Source organism: Antechinus flavipes, chromosome 2 (genome assembly GCF_016432865.1).
Source record: "Antechinus flavipes isolate AdamAnt ecotype Samford, QLD, Australia chromosome 2, AdamAnt_v2, whole genome shotgun sequence".
NCBI lineage: Eukaryota > Metazoa > Chordata > Mammalia > Dasyuromorphia > Dasyuridae > Antechinus > Antechinus flavipes.
In genome coordinates, this window is record NC_067399.1 from 593249765 (window position 1) to 593275072 (window position 25308).

General features: G+C 36.6%; 1 protein-coding gene across 2 annotated transcripts in view; it reads right to left on the reverse strand.

Annotated features, from left to right (window-relative positions):
* Positions 1–25308, reverse strand: part of AFAP1L2 (actin filament associated protein 1 like 2) — a 130288-nt gene that overhangs the window by 56817 nt on the left and 48163 nt on the right. For both annotated transcript variants that reach the window (XM_051981477.1, XM_051981476.1), the window contains exon 2: positions 862–990. In XM_051981477.1, the coding sequence (XP_051837437.1) occupies positions 862–990 (129 nt within the window). The remainder of the gene's footprint in view (positions 1–861; positions 991–25308) is intronic.

Here is a 25308-nt window from a genome sequence, read left to right on the forward strand (position 1 = left end):
TAAGGAAGAACTCCCTGAAAGGAGAGTAAGAGTGGTTATGGATTGAGGCATTTCCTTCTCTTAAAGATTTTTAACCTCCTAGGATGGTTTTGGTCAGGTTCTGCCAAGAAGACAGTGAGATAGAAAAAAATCCCCTTCTACTAACCCAAAGAAAGCAAAGCAAAACAAAACAAAAACCCTTGAAAATTACCATCTTCTTCCCTCTTGAAAAATACCTAGAGTTCAGGATTTTGTGGTTTTTCTATGCCTCCAAACATGTTTCCCTGAACTTCCTTTTTTGCTTCAGGTCATGGTTACACCAGTAACTTTTCCAGAGTAAACACACCAAACCACAAAACCCAGTCACTGCAAAGAATAGCTTATTTGAAAACTGCCAGCTGCTCTAAGGCACTGGTACTTTTACTGGTTGAACTGAAGAAATGCCTCAATCCATGATCCCTTCCTAATATGCAGACAAGAATTCTTTATATCCAAACAAAATCTCTCAAGCTAAAGTGTAAGTCAATTACTACTTTGTTCTTTTTGGCCAAGCAAGCAAGCATTAAAAATTTTCCTACTATGTGCTGGGCACTATGGGTACTGGCACAAAAGTGAGATAACTCCTGCCCTCAAGGAGCATACCTGTTACTATACCACATTATATACTTTTTGATATTCCGGATTGCCTCCCCTCACCCAAACCTATATCACCACAAACCAGCATTTTTTTTTTTTTTTTTTTGCTATCCAAAGCAAAGATTATCTAGGAATGGAAAGATTATTCCACAAATAATCTTTTCCTTCCCACAAGACTTCAAAAAAGGAAGAGTATCAAGATGGCTTGGGAGGAGCACCCTCAGGAAAGGATGACTCAAGACTCACTGCTGGTTTTTGTGTAGAGCCGAAGGAGGTCAGTAAGGAAACTCTTCTTCACCACAGCAGCACTACTCAGGTTCTCCTTGTCTAGTATCTTCAAAAAGGCATCCAATTCTGTAAGCAGCTGTTCTAGGGCTAAAAGAAGAAAAAAATGGGCAAGAAACAATTATAATAACAGTTTAAAAAAAAAAAGACAGTGTGGGATGATCAAAGTTAGCTTGAGATACTGAAAGGAGTAGCCTAAGCCAGGAGACCAGGTTCTAGTCCTGACATGGTCAATTTGTGATTTTTTTAGTCAGAATTTCATGTCTCTCTGTGTCTCGGTTTCCTAATGATAATAATTTGTCTAGAGACAGGATTTGACTTTCTTTTCTAGCCACATCATCTAGATGTAAAGTAAGAGGTCCAATTATATGATCCATTCTAGCTCTTAATATTCTCCAATTCTGAGTTTCGGCCTGGCTTGATAATATGAAGGAGATGGCAGGAGAATTCTTCAATCTATTCACCTGCGGATTACAAATTACCTGAGGGACCCTATGGAAAGGAAAAAAAAAAAAAAAAGAATTGCTAGTCTAGTCCTGACCACTAGGTGGCATATAATTGCAGGAAAATCAATGAAATTAAACACCTAAAAGGTTCTATGAAACTGTGGCATTAAAACTCAGAAATCTTGGAATGATAAGGATTTGAAAGCACCCTCAGAGATTGCCTAAAGCAACCTCCTGCTCCCAGATACACACATTTTACAAGTAAAGAAATGGGGCTCCTTAGAACTCATGATATTTAATATGATTTCTTCTCTTTTCTTAATTTAACTAAATACTAACACAAGAAATTTCAAAATCTTCCTCCAAAGTCTGAATGAATGCAATCTGAAACTTGTATAGGTGAATCATTCTCATCCTCAAAGTAAAGCACAATTGCTTTCCCAACACCTGGAAGTTTCGTTTGTCCATTACTGTATTCATTATATCAGAAATAGACCATACCAGACTTTTTTTAATTTGACAGACAAGAATTAATTGTTGCCAGAGCTCAGACTAGACAGGGTGAAACTGGCATTTCTGTGCAGGGGAAAAGATAGACAATGAAGTCTCACAGTAATTGATAGATTCTATGAACATCCTTCGGTTCTGCAAACATATATTGTATCTAGGATATACTGCAACATATCCAACATATAAAGGACTGCTTGCCATCTAGGGGAGGGGGTGGAGGGAGGGAGGGGAAAAAAAAATCGGAACAGAAATGAGTGTCAATATAATGTAATTATTAAATAAAAAATTAAAAAAAAAAAGATTCTATGAACATCCTTTTTGGGCAGTTTTACAAGAAGAAGAAGCAGAAGGGTTCTAGTGTAGAGATTGCACTAAATTATACTAGAACATCATACACTGAATTACTGGAGATAAACTATGAGTATACCAGGCATGAACACATCACTATGTATTTCACTGCTGTTGTTGTTATTGTTATTTGTCCTTTATTCAGGAAGATATACTTTATCAATGACTGACAAAATATTACACATGATGTCTCCCCAAAATCTTAATGCAGTAGCTTAGAACTTCACTGTTTGGGACCAAAAAATGCTAATTTTTTAATGTCTCCTTGACATCGATCATTTTAGTTATCATTAAGGTTTAATAGCTATTAAAATGTAAAACTGCAATAAGACTTCTGGCACACCTTGCATATTATTTGTTCACAAATGTTTATCATGCAGTTCTGTCAGGTTCTACACTAAACAATTTGATGCTCATAGCCTTGGGTGAAAAACAAACCAGGTATTAGAAAAGTGAAATTAATGAAACATTTAATAAGTACTTCTTATAGGGAAAGCATTATGCTAAATACTGAGGATACAAATAGAAAAGCAGGACTGTCCCTGTCCCCACATTCTAATAGGCAAGTTTACACATACATAAGGTTTTTGCTACAAGTTAGATGGAAAAGTCCCACAGGTTGCAGTAGCAAAGCACATATTAATTCTTCTTTAATGTAATTTTTACTGACAAAACAATACTACTTTCTGATAAAGAACTGCCTGACAGTACCAAGGACTTTGGGGACAAGAACTTTCTTTTCTGGCTTTTTAATAAGTGTGACTGTAGTAGGAACAGTAGTCTGGCTGCATATCCTGAAGCACTGCCCCCCAGAGTGATGACTATGGACACTGAGCTGGAGATGCCTTGGCCAAAAAGTCCTATAGGCTAATAAGCCTAAGAGCAATGACTCAAAGCAAGTTTTTCTGGTTACAAGGCCAGTCAATGCTCTTTTTCTACTAGGCCACTTTATAGAGCATAGCCTAGGGTAAGAGACTACATAAATACACAGATGTATGGGCAATGATAAGTAAATTCAATGTAATGTCTTCATGAAAACAATTATTAGTTGTAAGACAGTGTGGTGCAGCGGAAAGAACACTGGATTTGCAATCAGAGAATCCAGGTTCAAAATTCCACCTCCATAACTAACTACCTGTATGACACTGGGCAATTTATTTAATCTCTTTGGGCTTCAGTTTTTTCCTATGGAAAATGAGAACTCTAAAGCTACAATCTCATGATGTTAGTTAATACCAAAGAAAAAAGATCATGAAATTATTATAGGTTATCTCTTGCACTACTCCAACTAACAAGTTACGCACAATAGTTCATCACTAGGAAGGGTATACACATAGGCTGAACGGCAATAGTGGATAGATAGCCAACTGTGGAATTATGAAGATCTGGATTTGAGCTCTACTTCTGACACATACAGGCTATATGACTTTGGATCAGTTATTTTATCCTAGAAAACTATCTAAAACTACATTTGATGGAAGAGTTGCCAGTCTACAATTGGCAGATCAAGTTTCCACATAAAAAGTTACATCCCCTCATGAAATCATTAGTTCAAAACAAAAATAAAACCCAAAGCTATACCATCCCATCCATTGAATGTCATTCCACTTCAAGAAAGATATATTGGAAACTGGAGAGGCTCCAGAAAAAGGCAACTAAAACAAATGATTGAGGCAGTGAAAAGATTTTTTAAAAATTACCATTTTTCAGTAAGAGGTAAAAGGATAAATAAATTAACAAAAATTTGGTCTAAATTATAATAAAAGTGGTATAAATTCATTTAGAAAATCATGAATTATGGGTGCATGGGGATTTTTCAATATTAAGATATAAAAGAGGCAGCTAGGTGGTGCAGTGGATAGAACACCAGCCCTAAAGTCAGGAGGACCTGAATTCAAATCTGATCTCAGAAACTAAACATTTCCTAGCTGTGTGCCTTAGGCAAGTCACTTAACCCCAACTGCCTCAAGGGAAAAAATTAAGATATGAAACCAAGGGAATCTTTTTTGAAGCTTGAAAAAAGGGGATGGGGCATCATCTATTTTGGGGGAACATAGAACACACAAAAAAGATTAAGAGAAAGAAAGAAGAATGATATCAGATTGCAAAGGCCTTCAATACTGAACAGAGGAGTATAAATTTTGCTTGTCAGGTCAGAGGCAATGACATACCGTAAGATCCAGCTCAGATGCTACAACTGCCGTACAGCCTTCCCTCATTGCTTCTTTTTTTTCCTTAGATGAAAGTGTCCTCTCCTCCTTCCTATTTCTTTAGAGCACCTTTCTTTCCCTTATCACATTCTATCCTGTTCATACCTATCTGTGAACATAGCCCACCTCCCTACTTGTTTGTTTGTAAACTCAGTGAGGATTGAAGTCATGTTAGTTTTCATTTTGGTAATCCAGCATAAGGTCTTTAACAAAGTGAATTCTTAATAACAATTTGTTGAATTTAATTGAGCTGCAAATCATAGCCTATTACAAGAAGGAATATATTATGTCATTTAAATGGCTGCTTCCCATGTACCTTTCACAAGTATGGAGAAAATGAGAGAGAAATTAACCAGTCCAAGCATCCCAAGGAAAAGTAAGGTATAAAAGTATGATTCATTTGGCAGGATATGGAAAGCAGACTCTTCTTTAGAGCCATATTAAAATCATTAAGACTTTTAAATATGGTTCTGCCTGAGCAATACAGGGAAGTAAAAATGCCAAACTTGACCCAATTAGCATCAAAGGCAAACACTTCCCAGGAATTTGGAAAGGAACACTTAAGATTCAAATTTGAATCTTCTATTGACAAGGTTATTATCAGTGAAAACTTTCTTCTAGATTTAATTTGTGAAGAATGGTTTTAATCTCTAATTACGCTTCTCTCTTCCTGCAACTCCTTGCTCCAAGATAAGGCATTTCATTCTCTCCTAACAAATGTTACAGTTGGATAAGACCTTAAAGTTCATCTAATCCAATAGTTGTCTACATTTTTCAGTCCCTATACTCACTGGCTTTCAGGAAACATTTCTATACCCCTTATTCAATAAGAAAGGAAATTAAAGTTTAAGGTGCACAAAGCATATGCAGGTGAAAAATAGATTAAGCTATTTCACTAAGATAACGTCTTTATTAGCAAATAGTTTCCATTTCCTCTTGATGAGCTTCTCACACCTCCTGGGTTCCTAACCATGGTCCAAGTCAGGAACACTTTATGTAATTAATACAACTGTCTCTCCAATCTATAAGGAAACAGTTCTTCTGACATTAGCAAATTCAGAAGTCCAGAACACAGAATCAAAGAGAGTCTAAATGTTATAGTAAGTGGCTTTCTGGTCAAAATTGGGGATTTCTTTCGGTAAAGGAATAGAGTGTAGGGTATAATGTAAAGATCAATTCAATGCCTCTTTCCTTTCTATGCCTTTTATCCATATCTCTAGATAAAGATCTCTTCCTAAATCTGCTTATGTCTCAATTCTGTTAGTGACATACATAAATATTTTCTGGCCTCTGCTAGTGAAACTTATTCATTCATATTTATTGACTACTGACTGAAAAGGTACTAAGCTTTCTTAAGAAGGAAAAAAGACCTTTAAATGGCCCACTGACCACCACACCTCAGAAAAGGAGGTGAACTGATAGCCTATAAAAGGTGAAAATAAAGTACTCTTGGTAAAGAAGCTTCTTATATCTGCAGAACAACAAAGATTTCGCAATTCATCGGATTAGAGGGTTGTTTGGGAGCAGTTGGAGATTAAGCGACCTACCCAGGTTCACCCAGTCAGCATGTGTCAGGGGTGGGAACTCAACTAAAGTCTCTCTGGCTTCAAGGCTAGTTCTCTATGCACTGTGCTTGAACTCTCCAGCAGTGCTTTGCAATTTTACAATTTATAGAAATCAGAATATAAGGGCTCCTTCTAAGACTGTCTCGTCATACATCTCATGAAAGGAAGAAATCAGCATCCTTTCTTGACCCAAAAGGAATGCCTTCATAGCCTGTTTCTATTCAGATGTTTCTTTGATCTTAGTGGGATAGTTTGCTTCTGAACTTGATACCTGTAAAAATAAACTCTCCCTGAAATGAATATCTCCATTCATTCCAGTAGGGTGGGAAGGTTGGGGGGGAGGGAACACAGGAACGTGGGAACAGAAGAAGGGAAGAAGAATTTGTATGTTTCAATATGAAAACAATGACAAAGGGAGAAAATGTGAACAACAACAAATTTGGACTTAGGATATTTATGAGAAGAACCTAACTGGTCTTCAGTATGAATATAAATACAGAGACATATCAGTCATCAACTGTTCTCTCCCATATTCATTCATTCTCTCTCCCTCTCATCGAATACAAGTAAAAAAACACAAAAGATTGAATTCTATCTCTGAAATATAAGAGTTCAGAAAACTTACTTCTATCAGTTCATAACAAGGAGAATTTCCTTCAAAGAGTACTAAAGAGAACTGAAAAATGTTAAGCATCAGGATTGAGGATGACTAATTATCTCAAGAGCAGAATAGATGTTAAGGGTACCCAATGCAAAGCAAGGAAAAAAAAAAACAAACAAGTGAGTAATCTCAGATAGAGGAATGAAGAACCAGTAGCTCTCTTATCTCAGCTCTTCAGTATCAGGGGAGAATTGCCATTAGTTCACATTAAAAAACATTTCAAAGCTTTTATTTTTTATTTCAATTTTTTCAAGCCTAAAATCTACTAGGAACATCAAGTCAGCATCAGTCCAAAAAGTAAATGGCATGGTTCAGACAAAGAATAAGCATACATTTTAAAGATGCCTCTATCATAATCTTAGTTAATATTAATCTGATTTTGTTTTGTGAAACTATTAAGAAGTGTTTAGCACAATGCCTGATACATACTAGGCACTAAAATGAATAAACAAGTATTCACTGTATGCTTAGCAGTGAGAAAAATTAAAAAGAAATATGAGAAGTTTATTTTCTTGAGAAGTTTACAATCTTGAATAGATCGATACATGTGGAATAATTACTGGATAAAACAATAAAGTATATGAATCACTGCTAAGGGGTTATAATAGAGTACAGAAAGCAATGGATTGGGAGTCAAGAGACCTGGGTCTTATACCACAGTTCACCACAATTTATTTTGCATAGGTTATACCTGGTAGAGGCAGGATTTGAACTGTGGTCCTACTTCCAAAGGCAATGTACAACACTCACTTCCTAAAATGTTATTTCCCCCTCCATAATGGGTGGGGAGGATGGGTAAGCAGGTGTAAATATCATATGATCTCCCTTTTTATATCTGAGGAAATTAAGATAGAGAGAGGGTAATTAGACTTATAGTCATCCAACTAGTATGTCTCCAAGCTGGGATCCAAGCCCAGGTTTTTTTGGAGTTCCAGCTTAGTATGCGTCCATTACTACAGAATGATCTTTAAGACCTTTCTACTTCTATCATTTTATAGCATCAAAACTACATGGAATACTATAGAGCAGAAGTGCCAAATTTGCTGCTAAAAGGTCCCAAGTAACCTGCCAAAAAACTCCCTATGATGATCTGAACCAAATTAAAGTGTGATGGGTAAATGTTTAACAAAATTAAAAATATATATATAAACAATGTTAATTTTCAGTTTTCTAAGTCAATATACTACTGCCCATTGGGACCTTTCCATTTTGATTTGAGTTTAACACCACTGCTCCAGTTCAAAAGTCAGTGCCTGGCTGGAGCATGTTGGAGAGGGTCTTCATGGAGAAGGTAGGGCTCAAATGAGGTTTTGAAGGAAAGGCAAGATTTGAAAAGACGGTTGTTTTCAGAGACTTGGGAACATTTTATAGGCCAAAAGCACTCAAGATGCTAGAGAGCAACATGATACTGTGGAACAACTGGACACAAAGGACTTAGATTCAAGCGTTCTTTCCGTCTCTTCCTATGTGATCTTGGGCAGCCCCCACTCTTGGAATCTCAGTTAACTCATTTGAGGTCTCTAGATTTGTAAAATGAAGTTCCCTTCTAGATTAGAGTCTGTGTCCCATAGTTATAAAGTGGATGGAATAAAGCAAGGCAAAAGATAATAATAAATAGAGCAAAAACTGGAAAATCTCCCCTTGGTAGGAATTGAACTAGACCAAATATATACCGATGGGAACATTTCTCTCTCCTGAAGGCCACATTATAGCAAGGAAGGGAGTCAGAGCCTCCCAAATCCTCTCAAGCTTTTAAGATTTTCATGTTTCTTCTAAAACATTGTATTTTTATATAAACAAAAACTGAAACAGTTTCTTTTCTCCTTGAATTGGCCAGCACATTCCTGAGACTGTTAACTTCCTAAAAGCTGCCTTTTCCAGTAACCCTACCTAATTAATTCCTGCAAAACAACCAGCTGGCCACGTGATGCTAAGCACAGAAGCCAATAACTCAGAGGTTGCAAGGAAGGCTTTTTCTTCTCTTGGATGGGAACACAGACACTTGATGACACATGAGCGGCTCCACACACGACCTCTTGGCAACGGACACTGATGGTCTCTACAAAGAAGGGAAACCTTCCAAAGGCATCTGTAGTCTGGTCACTGCAAGGATGAGCATATAAGACCAAAACGGCTGATTAGGCAGATTCTCATGGTTTAGAAGGGAACAGGAGGAAACTAGGACAACACTGAACCTACAGAAAGTAACTCTTCCTCACTAAACTTTCAGAACTTCCGATTTACCAAGCAAAGGAATAGCAGAGATCGGCCTCAGAACTCTGTTCATAAAGTTACCAAATAATGGCACCTGCTAGTAATTAAAAAGGTCTCTTCTATTCTTCTTTCCTTTCAGCTTTGCCCTTGAGTGAAGGTCAAAAAATTAATGCTTTTCTGACAGCAGGCAACTCCAAATTATACTTTGTTCGTGCTTCCCTGCTTTGAAATGCTTGTTTTTTCATATGAAACAGAGAAAAGGCTCGTTTGGTACAGGCACAAACTACCTTTTCCTCCCATTACCTCCTTCCCTCCAGTTTTCATTTGAATCTTGATTTATAAGTCCATAGAGATTAACTCTATAATTTCTGGGCCACATGAGACCTATTACAAACACTACTTAGGTCTCAACCAGCTTTCAAGAACAACTTCTGTTTTAGCAAATAAAGGCTTGAATCCTATACTCAGGTCTGAATTTGACAGAGCCCTAGTTAGTTCAAACCCTATTAGTAAAGCAAGACTGGTCTGAAGATATGAGTTATATTTTTTAGAAGCATAGTAACTTCTGTGGATCACCTTGATTTACAGAGTCACTTGGAATAGCAGAAAAAGTTACAGAAAAATAAAAATACTATTGGAAAAAAGAAAAGAAAAAGTTAGAGATCTGGAGTTACAGACTCTGAATTCAAATTCTGACTGCTATTTACTTTGTAAGCTTGGACAAGTTACTTAACCTCTTAGAGCCTCACCCATAAAAGGAGGAGTTCTATGCAATAAAGGACCTTTGAGATCTCTTTCAACTCTGAAATTTCTTAACTAGGGGCAGTTAGCTAAGTGCAGTAAAGGAACAGGCATAGAGTCAAGAAGCTTATACCTACTGCAGATATACTCCATAGCTATGTATCTCTGGGCAAGTCATTTAACCACTCTCTACCTCAGTTTTTTCACCTGTAAAATGGAGATAGTAATAGCACTTACCTTTCAGGTTTGTTATGAAGCTAAAATGACTAATATTTGTAAAGTACTTTGCAAAATGTAAAGAGTTATCTACATGCCACTTATTAGTTGCTGTTATTAATTTTTCTTTCAAATAACTGCCCCATATGTAAATACCGTTTTTTAAAAAAATCCCTCAGATTTTATGGTATGAAACTGGGTGCAATAGCTACAGCACTAGACTTGTAGTCAGAGAGCCTCAATTCAAATCCCAGCTTTCCTATATATCACCCACATGGCCCTGGAAAAATCACTTCAACTGTCTGGGATTCAGTTTGCTGATCTATAAAATGAGGAAATAAGGAGAACATCACATTTTCCAGTGTCTTCTCTATGAGCCCATTGATTCCTCCACACAGATGGTAACTTCTCCAGAATGCTACGCTATGGACACAAAAATTCTACACCCTTTGGATAATCTGGAATTCTAGATTTAATCTGGTCAGACTGTGAGATACAACTGAATAGCAAAACCACACTCAAAAACTTCCAAATTGATGGGATCTATCAGAGTTTATACTGCCATGTATCATTTAGTATAAACACAATTCCAGGAAGGGGCCACATGAATCTTAATTTGCAGTATTCAAAATTTTAATTATATAAGTAATGGCAATTGGTTCTAGCCTAGTAGAGATATGCAGTGCAAATTCAAAGAAAATGAGTACTTAATGGAGATTCATTATTGGTACTGATCTGAACTGGAGTAGCCTTTGAGAAATCAATGTCAACTCCATGACATGGTTAAGCATTAGAATAGGAAGTCAACAGACTATTCCCTGAGAAAGTGTTAAGATTCACTCATTTATAAGGGACTATTCTTGTAGAATATCAAAACTAGAAAAGTTTTCTCTTCTTTTTTCATCTAACTAAATCCTAGCCATCATGGGGACTAACAAATGACCTTAATATTCAGTTTCCTCTTCTGTAAAGAGGATACTTATATAGTACCTACAGTACTGGACTATGGTGGGGAGGTATTTTTGCAAAGCTTAAAGTGCTTGTGAAGTTTTGTGAATATACATATATATATATATATATATATATATAGAGAGAGAGAGAGAGAGAGAGAGAGAGAGAGAGCGAGAGATCTCAGTGTATATATCAGAGTATATATCTACTCAGTGCCTAAACATAGCATTCAAATTTTTGACTGGTTCTTATCAATCTCTAGCAAAAAAATAAATGATAAAGACTCAGAAATGATAGTCATCAAGGAGAAGGTTGGAAGTCTCCCACATCCCTGTGGTCCTTCTTTCTGCAACTAGGCCAAAGTGAGTTCAGGCTGGTGGGCCCTTCCTTAGCAGGACATATCTAGTATCACTGAATGGCTGTAGGGAGGACTTTCACATTTCCTTTCTCCCCCACATTTTTTCTTTTTCATTGCTTTTCCTCATCTTCCAGTGAAAGAGTTGGAGTAATAATTATGTTGTTCATTCTGGAAACTGAAGGCCCTTGTGAGTGCTTTCCATCACTGTTCTGTTAAAGTTCAGAGTTCTCTAGTTAGGGCTGACAGCTCGTCAATAAGATTCTTGTTTAAAACTTCCAAGGCCCACGCAAATCTGGTTCAGTTCAACTGTTCAATTCATTGGCTGTGACCATTAAGAGGCTTTGTCTCTTCAGCTGGCCTCCTCCCCCAGGTTTTCTCATCTTGAGGTAATCTTGCTTTTTGGCCACTGGGTTCACACCCTTAAACTTCTCATCACACCAAAAAAGTTATTCTTCAACTGTTTCCCTGCTGTTTTACACACATATTTGTATTTATTCAGCTGCATTTGCTAGCGGCCCACAATACCTCATGATTTCCCTCCCCTTCAATATTAAAAATCAGATGTGTTCATTTATTATACTCACACTTTGCTTCCCTTTCTCCCTCTACCTCTTTTTCTCTTTCCCACTCTTTTTTTCTCCCTTCCTCTCCATTCTTTTCCTCTCTCTTTCCCTTTCTTATCTTTCCCCTCTTTGTCCCTTTCTTTCCAAAACACACACACACACACACACACCCCTGGCCTGGATAGTTTCACTCTTCCTTAGGCAACCTGGTAGCACTCCACTCCCAAACCTTGTCGTATTAATGCAAAAAAAAAAAAAAAAAAAAAAAAGCAGCTTTTTAACTGGCAAAACTCACCAGAGTTCTGAACTCTTGAGCTCAAGGGATCTGACAAATTTAGCCTGGGATTCTAGATAAGCATCACAATATAGATGAGGCTCAGAGGCATTAAGAACTTTGATCAAGATCACTAGTATTGTACAACACTTTTGCTAGGTGCTCTCTTATAGGACTTAAGATGCATCACATTCTGCCTTCTATAGTGGTTATTAGCCCCTTGTCTTCTCTCACTCTTCAAGACAGAGCCAGCTGTTTGGAGCCAGAAGATTTTGATTTGAATGCTGGCTATACTACTTATCACCAGTATGATTTGGATTGTCCAGTCATCTTCCTGAGCTTCAGTCTTCTCATCTATAAAATGAGGACCTTGGATCAAATGATTTCTATGGAACTTTTCTCACTCTAAATCCTTTGACTTAACGATGTCAACAATTTAGACCATGATGGCAATGACTTTTATTTTGTATTGTCTGTTGAATGAATAAAAGGAAAACATTCTACAAGAATAGTCTTGCATTCCACTCAGTGGTCTGTCTGCCTACAAAGTTATATTTTATTGGTGAATCCATGTACTATGTTCAGGATGCTTGAGAAAGGGTTTGTTTTTATGAAAGTTTCTATATTCTGTCAAAGAGTATAGGCAAGCATCTCCTTATCCAAAGGAATGAAATACTTTCCAAGTTAAATAATAGCCCTCATCAATAGCCCTAAGAGAGCTTCTGTGGAAGAATGACAAACCCCAGGACACTCCATATCCTCTCCTCAGTGCTCTTATCACTTTCAAACTCATGTCTAATAATGGCATTAATAGATATTCTACTTTAAGTAGACCTAAAATGCAAAAAAACAACTTATACATTCCAAAATAATATTGGTTAATCCAAAGGATGCTTGACTTTACAAAGCTATATACAAATCATTCCTTTAAAAAACCAGTTTCCATTACTTCCTATAATATGATTCAATATTACAAGGGACTGACCAATGAGAGTCCAGTTTTATGATCATGTGCAGCATATGATATAATTTTCAAAACTGACTTTGGAATACACCCAGGTATTCTATGACTCTTTCCTGACCCCGTTTCACATGGTTAAGAAAGCGGCCTCTCTGGCCGCTGATCTATAACTGAGAATGTACAGAAAAAGACTCCCATGGAACAACACTTCTCTCTTTCCCAGTGGTGTTGGAGGCAAGGAGCTGCCTTAAGTCTGTGAGTGAGGAAAGAACCAGTAGCAGTGGAGGAAGTAGCCTCTTATTGCCAGCTGCCTATCACCACATAGGCTGACACAAGACTATGACCATAACATAGCATCCTTAATTGCCTCTCTGTATTTTTTTTTTTTCTTTTCCTGCTTTCAGGTGAAATATTGGAGAAAGGAATGGATTCAGTCGTGACCTTCAAAGCTTCAAAAGATTAGGAATCACCCCAACCTGCTTAACCCTGCCCACAAGTAAACTGACTCTGAGGCACATGTCCTGTTTCAGCAAGGAACTGACTCCTTACATTGGCTATGCTGCATTTAAGCATTTTAAATTTGAACTCATTTTCTCCAGAGACTGAAGTGAGATAGGAAAAGTATGCCCTCAGTTCAGGAAAGTATGTTTGTACTTCTATTCTTGCCAAATCTTCTTAGTAAATATCTTTTAAAAATAATTGATATTGAGTAAATGATCCTATGACACTAATCATTAAATCAATCATTGATATGAAAGAGACACAGTAACTAAAACTGGCTATTGATATTGAGGAGAACATACAAGAATGAGGGCAAAGAATGGAAGGACAACAGAGTTCCTCAAGAATATCTCCAAGAGTTATGGCTGAATAAATTAAGGCATATAACTAATAGAATATTATTGTTTTATAAAAAATGACAAGCAGGCTGATTTCAGAAAAGCCTAGGACTTACATGATCTGATGCTGAGTAAAGTAAGCTGAACAAAAACACTGCAACCCAGTAACAGCAAGATTATGAGATGATCAACTATGATAGACTTAGCTCTTCTCAGCAATGTGGTGCTCCAGGACAATTCCAATGGACTGTCATCCACATCCAGAGAGAGAATTATGGAGACTGAATGTGGACTGAAGGATAGAATTTTCACGGTTTTTTTGGTTTGTGTTTTCTGTTTGTTCTGATTTTTTCTTTTATAATAACATGACTAATATTGAAGGGAAGATGTAGTTAGTCTTCCTCTGGGTAAACCTGATTCATCAGTGCAAGTGGGAGTTGGAATAAGGATAAGTTTATATATAGATTTGTCCTGATGCATTAAATACACACACATACACACACATGCACCTATTTACCCAGATTTACTCTACTCATAGAATCCCTTCTCTCCTTCCTTTGATCTACCTCAAACACCATTTTCTATATGAATCTCTTCCTGATTCCCTTCTACTGTTCTATTCCTCCTCCCAAATTACCTTGCCTTTATATATTTGGTATTTATTCTTTTCATATTTATTCTGCACATGTACACACACACACACACACACACACACACACACACACACTCTCTCTTGTTGTCTTCCCCATAGAATGCAAGAACCTTACAATAGACTGTTCCATCCTTTTTCTATTTATATTCCCAGAACCTAGCATAACATGTGGTTCATATAAGGAACAAAACAAATGCTCAATGAATGATTTCTTATTTCTCTGTTCAATGTTAGGTATCTAAAAGACAGGGGACACATGTAGTCCTATGATTATGTGTAGGTCTAGACTTCGGTGATTTCTGGACCAGCAAACTTCACTGTATTCCATGACCCCCTCATTTCTACCTATGATGAAGGGGAACATATGAATGACTTAGTGGGATACACCAGCATTACTACAAAAATAATTCAAAGGCAAATTTTCCAGAATACATAAAAGGAGAATAGAGGCATGGGGAGCAAAAACATTGTGGGGATAAGATTCTAGTATTTCCCTTACTCCTTAAAAAACTCCCAACCTGTCCTGTTTAAGTGGGAATTTCAGAACTAAAAAGTCATAAATGTGTGGATCCTTTAATCCATCACTCTCAATTTACAAGTGTGAAAATTGATATCCAGAGAAGTTAAATGACTTGTCCCACTTTACCCAGCTAAGAAGTAACAGAGCTGGGACTTGCCCTCAAGTTCATGGAGTCCAACTGCATTTAGACCCCTTTTCACTGTATTACGATGTCTCCAAATTAACCTATCCACGATCTTTGGATGCTTGGAACTTAAAGCAGACGGGCACTAAAAGAGAAGGGACTAAAAAGAGACATACCTCCCCAGGATCAAGCATCGCTCCAGCCTAATCCAGACAAATTCTTTGTTTGGGTCCTGGAAGGGGCTTTGTTTGCCCACAACAGCATTAGAAAATTCTTTCAAATGGAATCCCTAGGAAGAGTAGCTTCATTCATAGTCAGCTGAGGCCCACTATTCTTGTGGGAGGTGCAAAGGTCTAGCCTGTTGCTCTTTACAGGGCAAATTACACAGCTGGTACAAACAACTTCAGTCTTAGTACAAGAGGATGCTGGGGTCATTAGAGTTCACATTTCCAACTTCAGAAATACTGAAAGAGGCCACCATGACTTCAGTAACATGATGGATAGGTTGTCTGGTTCTTGTTAACTAAGCATTCAGACTTAAGAATTTGAGAATCACATTAAGAAATGTGGTGAACAAAAGGACCAGGTAAGGAGATATCATGTGCCATAAGAAACATTTCCATGCATTTCTTTTCTGCCCAAAAGAATGACAATACCAAAGAACCAACAGTGGGGCAGGGACAAGTTATTTAGTCCAGCTCCCAGGCAGTATCCCACACAAGACAGCCAAGAAAAGGGAAAATTATCTTTTCATATGAAGTTCTGTGATAATGGCTTTGACCTCTATTGCAACAAATTGCTTCTTATATCCAACCTAAAAGTTTCCTGTCCTTTGGATTCTTCCCCATATCCCTGCAAGTTGGATATAGAGAACCTTTCATATGTTTGATGAAGATTAATTTAAAAAGAAGTCTACTAAATTCCCAGCACCTCCAGATTCAAAAGGTGAAGGAAAAAGCTCCTGTCTGTAAAGGTCCATGAACCCCACTCATTAAAAGGTTAAGAATAATGACTGAAGTGTAATGCCTGAGAGCCTTGCCAAGGTACTACTGTTTCAAAAAGAGACTATAGCAAACAATCATTAGGGTCATTCCTTTTGAATGACAATATTGTCTCTATAAGGATATAATCAAATATGAAATAACCAAAGTCACTAATAATCTGAGAATGCAAATTAAAATAACTCTAAAGTAACATTGTATGTCCATCAAACTGGTAAAGAAGGTAAAAGAATAGAAAAATTCAATGTTGGCAGGGTTGTCATATGAGAAACATACTAATTTGGTGCTGGTAGAGTTTGAAGTGGCTCAACCATTCTGCAAAGCAAAAAGGAATTAAATTACAAATTATTCATTCCACTCTGATTCAGTGATCCCACTCCATATTCTGATGATTGAGATCTCATCTAGATAAATAGTTTATCCTATTTTGGAGTTGATTTAATTATAAAAAGTCCTAACCCTCCTCCTCCCCCCCAAAAAAAGCATAAATTTGACTCCCTGTAACTCCCATATACTGATTCTAATTCTATCCTTTAGGGACTCTAATTCCCATTTCATATGAATGGAGTTATTAAATTAACTAGTAGAAAGCAAAACATTGAAGAAATTGAGGAAGGGACAGATAAGTTATCAGTTAAGCTGTGTAGTAACTAAAGTGACAGGGTAAGTCAGGGAGTGAAGCTGGAATCATCATTTAGTGATATGTCCACCATCTATCTACCAGCTTCAGTGCGCAAATCACTTAGCTTGTCTCAGTTTCCTCATCTGTAAAATGGGGATGGGAGTAGCACCGATGGGCAGCTAGGTGACACAGTGGCTAGTCCACCAAGCCTAGAGTCAGGAAAACCTGATTTTGAATTCAGTCTCTGGCATTTATTAGGTGGGGTACCTTGTTCAAGTCATTTAACCTTGTTTGCCTCAAGTTTTCTCATCTGTAAAATGAGCTAGAGAAGGAAATGGCAAACAACTCCAGTATCTTGACCAAAATAATCCCAAATGGAGACACAAAGAATCAGACATGACTAAAATGACTAAACAACAAAAATGACACTTATTTTCCAGGATTATTCTGAGAATCAAATTTTGAGACTCAAACAAGACAATGTATGTAAAACACTGTAAATCATCATATGGTATATAGATACTAGCTGCTATTTTGTGAGCTGAGTTTGTAAAACTCACAGGGGGTGGATTGAATATTAGGTAGCACCTTGTACTGGGCTTTCTTTGGAGTGATGTAGAAAAAAAGAGGGATGACAAAAGTAAAGTGTCTAGATCCTGGTGAGTGTGCTAAAAGCCAAAGGGCCATACTCAATAAGCACAACAGTATTTTCAGGCACTGGATTTCAAAAAACTAATCAGAGCCACATGGATCATGAACTCCAAAGCTGATATCTTTTGACACAGCTGAGTTCTCTAAAAAACAGTTGAAGTCACAAGAGGGATGAAAGAATACAAGATTGGAAGCTACAACATCCAAACTTAGGGAATAAAACAGATGTTAATGTTTACACCCTTAAATCTCTTTTTTCCAAACCATGTAGCTCAAGAGGATTGAATTGAGAGGATGGCACAACTAATTAAATGGGGGAGAGTGAAGGGAAGACAGATTTTGTAGTTATGAAACCTAGAGGAAAGAGTTACTTATCTGTGATAGTCCTTAAAACCTTGGAGAAATTGAAGAAGTAAAAACTTTTTAAAGTAAAGAAGCATTGCAATAAAAGATGAGAGCAAAAGGGAGTCTTGTATAGATTTCTGTTGCCTTTCTCTCCAGCTAATGAAGGAAAGGGACTGAAAAACTGGAGACAAATCTTTTGCAAAATTCCCCCAACTTTTAAATTACTTTCTGTGGATATCACCAGTCCAAAGTCTAGCTCTTGGAAAACTGTGTAGGAGTTGTGAACAAGGTTGAGATGAGCAGTGGATTTTGCAGAAATCTCAACCTTTATGTACTAAGAAAAGTCAAAATTTGTAAACCTATTATATGTCAAACAAAAACCTCCCCTTTTAGAGAGAAATGTTATCAACCCTCCTTGCATTATATCCTTGCTTATACACTTCATTCAACCATACATGGCTTAGCAGAGTCAAGTACTGAAAAGGAGCTAAAAATCAATAAGTTTAAAGGTCAGCTTGAGGTTATTTATAACTGAGGGCCCTTCTTGTATAAGAGGACTAATGGAAGTAATCAAATATTAAGGACCTATATATACCACGAACTATGCAAAATTCTTTACAAATATTTTCCCATTTGATCTTCACAACAATCCTAAAGGGGAGGACGGTGCTATTATTATTATTATTATTCCAATTTCATAGTTGAGGAAACTCACACAAAGGTGAAATTGTAAGTTGATGATATTTGCCTTTGGGACTTCTCTACCTTTCTTTCAGAACTTTCTCTTTTTTTCTTCACTTTCCCCTTTCCTTTCAACCCAGTGAGTGGTTCAGTTTCCTCATGATATTTCCAGCTTGGCCATACTTACTCAGTATAGATACATGTGGGAAGTCTTCTACATCAAAAATGACTTAACCTTTTGTCAATGTCTACCACCTGTTTTCTGATAGATAGTGGCTACTAAGCTAATCAATTAATTCACACCCAGGAATTAAAAGGAACTAATTACTTAAACCAAATACATGATTTGGATAGACTATTCAGCAGAGACAGGTCTTACATGCCTTTGAAGTATGTCAACCTAAAAGTCATCTACTTTGTCTCAATGTGAGGGACGGTCTCAGTTATAATTGATTTGTTGTTACTATATTTCAGTTATATGTCACAAAATTATCAAATATTAGAGACAGAAGAAATCTCAGAATTCAACCTTCTTTTTATTTTTCTTAACAGATTAGAAGACTTAGGTTCAGGAATGATTCAGCTTGACCCATCACCCAGATAGTTAGTGGTCTAACTCTATTTGCATAGATTTACCAATGTAGAAGGATATATAACAGAAATGTTCTTTCATGCTCAACAAAACAACCATGACCTGGATAAAAGAGATTTGGTTACCAAGCGCAGACTATTTCGGTTTGCATGAACAACAGCCAGTAATTCAGAGCAGGAATAATATTCTGAATTAAACCTCCAGAGCACATTACATAAATACTCTAAAAGTACCATAAATCTTATCATAGATTTCAGGCTTAGATCACTGTTATTATTTAACACTTCAAATGAAATTTGTTAAGGAGAATTGCAGATGCACAAGCTCAAGCTCTTCCAGTGAGTTTGGTTTTCTTGGAACATTTAAATTGTGTGCATTTGGTTCTTGAACAATCCCTTCCTCCATCTTTCCTAGATAAAACTCACTGGATCAGAGTATTTTTTTTTTTAAATCTTTCCTCAATTTCTTTTCCAATTTCCACATTACTATTAATGGTGACATTATTTTTCTGGTCCTTACAATCTTGGAGTCTCTTTGATTCCATCTTCTTCACTGTATCCAATTCATCATTCCATCCTATCAATGCTTTTCTTGGAATGTGTCCCTTCCTCTTAAGGCTCTAGTATCACCTCATCACCAGATTAAAGAAAGCTGCCTTCAGTGTCTCCCCAAAAAAGTCTATACTATTATTCAACAAATATGTGAGTGCTAATTTTGTACTTATCTCACAGTCTTTCATCTTAGTTGTTTACTTAATCATCCTTCTTCCATTAGATTCTAGGCAACTTAAAAGCAGGACCTGGATCCAGTAAAGAAGTAGGAATGGTTAAAGCTAAAGGGCTATGTGAAATAAGCAACATACAATCCTCTGACATGGGGATACACTGAAATTAAATACCACTGTCAGAAAGTTTTGTAACATCACTGCCTAATAATGTGTCTTAGACATAGCAAGCATTTAAACACTGGTTGACTTGAATTATGTGTAAAACTTTGTTCTGGGCACTGTGGACAATAGAAGGATGAATAAGACACACAATCCATGGCTTTCAGAGTCTATGCCCTAACTACAGAAATAAAATATATGTCAGAATGAAAACTGATACACAGAAGTATCTGTTAAGGACCAATAGGAATGACAGTGAATTCAGATGAATCAGAGAACAATGGCTGGAGTAAAAGTATCAGGGACAAAGCAAAGTTGAACGAAGCCTTGAGGGATGGCTAAAATTTCAACATGGAAGGGGATAAAGGAGGCAGAATGTTGTAGAAATAACACTGAATTTGTAATCAGAAACCTGGGATTACAATTCTAGCTCTGCTACTTACTAGCAGAGTTACTTACTGCTATGATCCTATACAAGCCACTTAACCTCACAGAACCTCAGTCTCCTCAACTGTAAAATCAGGTTGGATTAGATGATCTCTAAGGTCCTTTTTTGGGAACTTCATGTCCATGAAATAAAATAATCTTCTAGTACCATTTTCATATACTTACTAATTCAAGAACCTACATGACCTTCTAATACTGTACTAAATTCACATGCAAAGTTGCATATAAATCTAATTTCTCTATAACCCCTTTCCTGGATTTTTCATTACAATCAAGCTAATTCATCACGTCCCTAGATATAACCTACTTATTTATACTTCTATCTGTATTTCCTCTTTCTTCAGTGGGGGAATAGGGAGATAAAGAGACAGAGAGAGATAGAAATAGAGACAAAGAGACATAAGAGAGAGAGAGAAAGGTGAATGCAGCAGATTCTTAAAGTAGACAAAGGGATAGGACTGAGGGCATGATTAGCACTGGTAAAGAGAAAGGTTATTCAACAGAGACAGAATAAAAGATGAAAGGACAGATGCTTTTGAGATATAGAATAGGGAAGAAGAAAGATCATAGCACATTATCTTCCCAGCAAAGTGGGAGGCAAATTCATTTTTTGAATGTAGAGGGGAGAATAGAGAAAATTTGAGACAAGTGAGAAGGGTAGGATAGAATCAAAGAATAAATTGTTCCCTGTGTATGGCCCCATTTGGGGTTTTTGTGGGCAAAGATTCTGGAATGATTTGTCTTTTCCTTCTCCAGCTCATTTTACAGAAAAGGAAACTGAGGCAAACAGGGTTAAGTGACTCATCAAGGGTCATGCAGCTAGTGTCTGAGGCCAGATCTGAACTGTAGAAGATGAGTCTTCCTGACTCCAGGCTCTGTACTATATCCACAATCCATCTAGTTGTATTCAAATGGTCTGGAGGCATACAATGGAGATAATCAAGACTGAAAACTGGCAAGGAGCAAATAATTTTAAGAAAAGGAAGCAAGAGAATCAAGAGTGGAGGCCAATGTATAGTTTACCTGGTCAAGTATTGGATTGATACAATGAAAAGAAGAAAGCAAATGGAAAATAGTGGTTAAAAACAACAACAACAACAACTCAAAGAACCTAGAGAAATTGAGGGAAAGAAGGTTGTAAGGATTAGAGTCAGAAGTGAAATAAAGAGAGAGAAAAGATGATGATTAGAGAAGAATTTCAGAGTTAAAAATCATGGCGATACCATAGTTGTGGAGTATAAAGGGCTGAAACTCTAAAAAGGTGTGCTTGAATCACAGAGCACTTAAGGCTAATTACCTATTTGATGTAAAATATATACATATAGTTAGGTGAAATGGTAATGTGTTGGCTAACCTCACCATTGGTGCTTGCTGAATGTGTGGTAGTGAGGTAATTGTAGGCAAAGATTGGAGGGCTGAAGGACAGAGGTCAGAGTGACTCTGCCCTAGGCCAAGGAGAGAGAGAGACTTAAGGCTCTGGACTCCAGAGTCCAGGAATTATCTTTGGCAAGCCACGTAGCAGCTTGCCTGCCTCCTTTACTTCTCCCCTTAAAGACCAAGGACTTTGATTGATCCTGACTCTGGCTGATCCTGAGGCCCTCCCAGAGAATTAGCCTGGACATTATAGTAGATGACGAGCCAGAAAACATATCGCTAGTTTGTAAACAAAACCCCTGTGCTTAAGTACAATGCCTGCCCACATAGTAAGCATTTAACAAATACTTGTTGGTCGACTGTCAACATGGGAGTAAAACTATAAGTCATGGATATTGGAGAAGTTGAAATGGTTAAGGGGATGCCAATATGAAAGCAGATCCATATGTTAAGATAACTGATTTTTTTTTTTTTTTGAGAGCAAGACTAGGTTTCAGGTAACTGAACTTTTTGAAACTAGAGGTTCCTAGATCATAGCAACAATCATGTGGATTATATGATATAGAAAGATAGAGTTGAACATCAAAGGAAGAGAGATTTTTGAGTGATGGTGTCATAAGTAAGTCTATATGTATTGCTGGGGAATAAGAAGTATGACAACTTCTCCTCCTAGTCCAGTGTACTGGGGACAGGGTGGGGAGGAGGGGGAAGAGGGAAAACAACCAGCAGTAGAGAGGGTGGTCAATAATACCCTGTTTTTTTGGAGAGACATAAGCTTCTTCAAATATAAATAGAAAAATTATCAAAAGAAGAATCTCATCAATTCAATTCAATGAACTTTTAGTTAGTTGATTCCCCAATTGATAAATGGTCAAAGGATATGAACAGATAATTTTCAGGTGATGTAATTAAAGACATTTTTATAAGAAAGTTATTTGAAAAAATGCTCTAAATCACAATTAGAAAAATGCAAATTAAAATACCTCTGTGGTACAATCCCACTGTATTCAGCTCTCATCATGCCTTAGCTGGAGTACTTTGGCTGTAGGTACCACAATTTAAAATATTGATAAACTGAAGATGTTCTGAGGAGGACAGCAAAAATTAAGAGATCTGAATTCATATCACTGACAAATCATTTGAAGGAACTGGGAATATTTAATCTGGAGAAAATTCAAGGGAGAAATAATAACTGTCTCCAAAGTTGTCATTCAAACTTTTTTGCAGACTCCAAAGTTCTTACTATAGGGACAATTCTCAATTCCCTAATAGGCTTCCTGGAACATAGACATTACATATTAAACCATTTATTTCATTTTTGATTTCCTCCTCCCATCACCTAATAGCATGCTCAGCGGTCAGCAGGCACTCAAATACTAACTCATTAAATAGTGCCATAATCAACCAAATTCTCTTTCCTCTACATCATAAGTTCACAAAGATCACTCACTGAAATCAAAATAGATGTTTGGCAAATAGCTCCAAAAAAAATCACAAAATTGCTGACTGGTCAATTTGAAGCCCAAAATATAAATCTTGGCTTATTCTTATTTTAGTTGTGAGTTCCAGTCTTCCTATGAAAATTTCTGGAGTCAAGAAGTGCTTTTTCTAAGCAGTGAGTATGAACTATAATAATGCAAAAAGGATTTGTTGAAAAAAATATTAGATAGCAACAGACATCTTTGGTTGAAAGACATGTCAATAGTTTAGGGATAAAATAGAAGTGAAAAAAATAATGAAATATGGCTTAGTGAGAATGTCATCTTTGGAAAGGTGACATGGCATAGTGGATAAAGAGCCTTATATCTCCCATGGTTAAATACTATGTGGCATATGTTAATTATGTGACCTTGGGCAAGTCCCAGCGTCAGAGTGGTTTCGAGAACTTTCTAAGACTAAAATTCCAAATCAATCAATATTTATTAAGTGCCTACAGTGATTTTCTAAGCACTAGAAATACAAAAATGGGCAAGAGGAAGTCTGTCCTCAAGGAACAATCTAATGGATGAATTAGATAAATTGTTCATTTCAATTGATGACTGAGGTTTATAAACTGAGAAGTCAATGTATTACACAAATCACTTATCCAAACGCTCTCCTCCCCTCCCCCATGTAAATTTAGAGACAGTTTTCATGGTTTATAAAATAGCATTTCATATGTGTCATTCTCTATATTACTACTGTGCCAAAGCATGTTTTATGTTATACATGTATAATATATAAAAGGTATTAAAATATAATTATAATATATACAAATATAATATAATGTATATATAATATATATAATTACATAATATATATTATGTTACATATAATAGTAATATGTTCATAGAGGTAAGGAACATAGGAATAAGTGATTTCATTGATAATAGGACCTTTTTTTATGATAGCTTTTTATTTTCAAAATATATGCAAAGATAGTTTTCAGCATTCACCCTTGCAAAACCTTGTGCTTCACTTTTTTTTCTCTCTCTTCCTCCACCCTCTCCCCTAGATAGCAAGGAATCCAATATATATCAAACATGTGCATTTCTCCTATACATATTTCCATCTTTATCATGTTGTACCAAAAAAATCAAATCAAAAAGGAAAAAAAAACAGGAAAAAAGAAAAAAGCAAACAAACTACAACAACAATGGTGAAAATATTTTTTTGTGAAGCATAGTCAGTTCCCACAGTCCCTCTCTGGGTACAGATGACTCTCTCCATCACAAGTCTATTGGAATTAGCCTGAATCACCTCACTGTTGAGAGGAGCCACATTCACCAGAATGGATCATCACATAATCTTATTGTTGCTGTTTACAATGTTTTCTTGGTTCTACTCACTTCACTTATTATCAGTTCATGTAAGTCTCTCCAAGTCTTTCTGAAATCATCCTGCTGATTGTTTCTTATAGAACAATAATATTCCAGAACATTCATACACCATAACTTATTCAACCATTCTCCATCTGATGGGCGTCCATTTAGTTTCCAGTTTCTTGCCACCACAAAAAGAGCTGCTACAAACATTTTTGCACATGTGGGTCCTTTTCCCTCCTTTAAGATCTCTTTGGGATATAAGCCAAGTAAAGACACTGCTGGGTCAAAAGATATGCAGAGTTTCATAATCTTTTGGGCATAGTTCCAAATTGTTCTCCAGAATGGATGGATCAGTTTACAATTTCATCAACAATATATCAGTGCAGAATCTCTTTCTTAAATGAGGAAACTCTCTCTACCAATGAAGGTACCATCTTCTTTGCAATTTAAAGAGTCTTAAGAGAATTAGTTGTCTATATTAAAAATATCAAACTCAAGGCAGCCTGCCAAGGAAACTACAGCACACAGCCTTGACAAGACTAAAATGTAACTGAGAAATAATTGAACAAAATAAATAAAAAATGTAATGCAATACAGATAATGTTCATTTGTGGTTTTCTAAATTAATCTACAGATGTCAGAGATTAGTTTCTATCTGATTTCAATACCAGGGTCTACAGTACCAAGGTTAAATACCCAGAGTCAAAATAGATAGTAAGTATCAGAAGCAGACTTTGAACCCAGGTTCTTCTTGATTCTGAATCCAACTCTATTCATAAAGGATAAATGAGAGCAAGAGCAATGACCAGAAGGATTACCAGACTATAAACCATTTAATAGCACCGTCGGGAT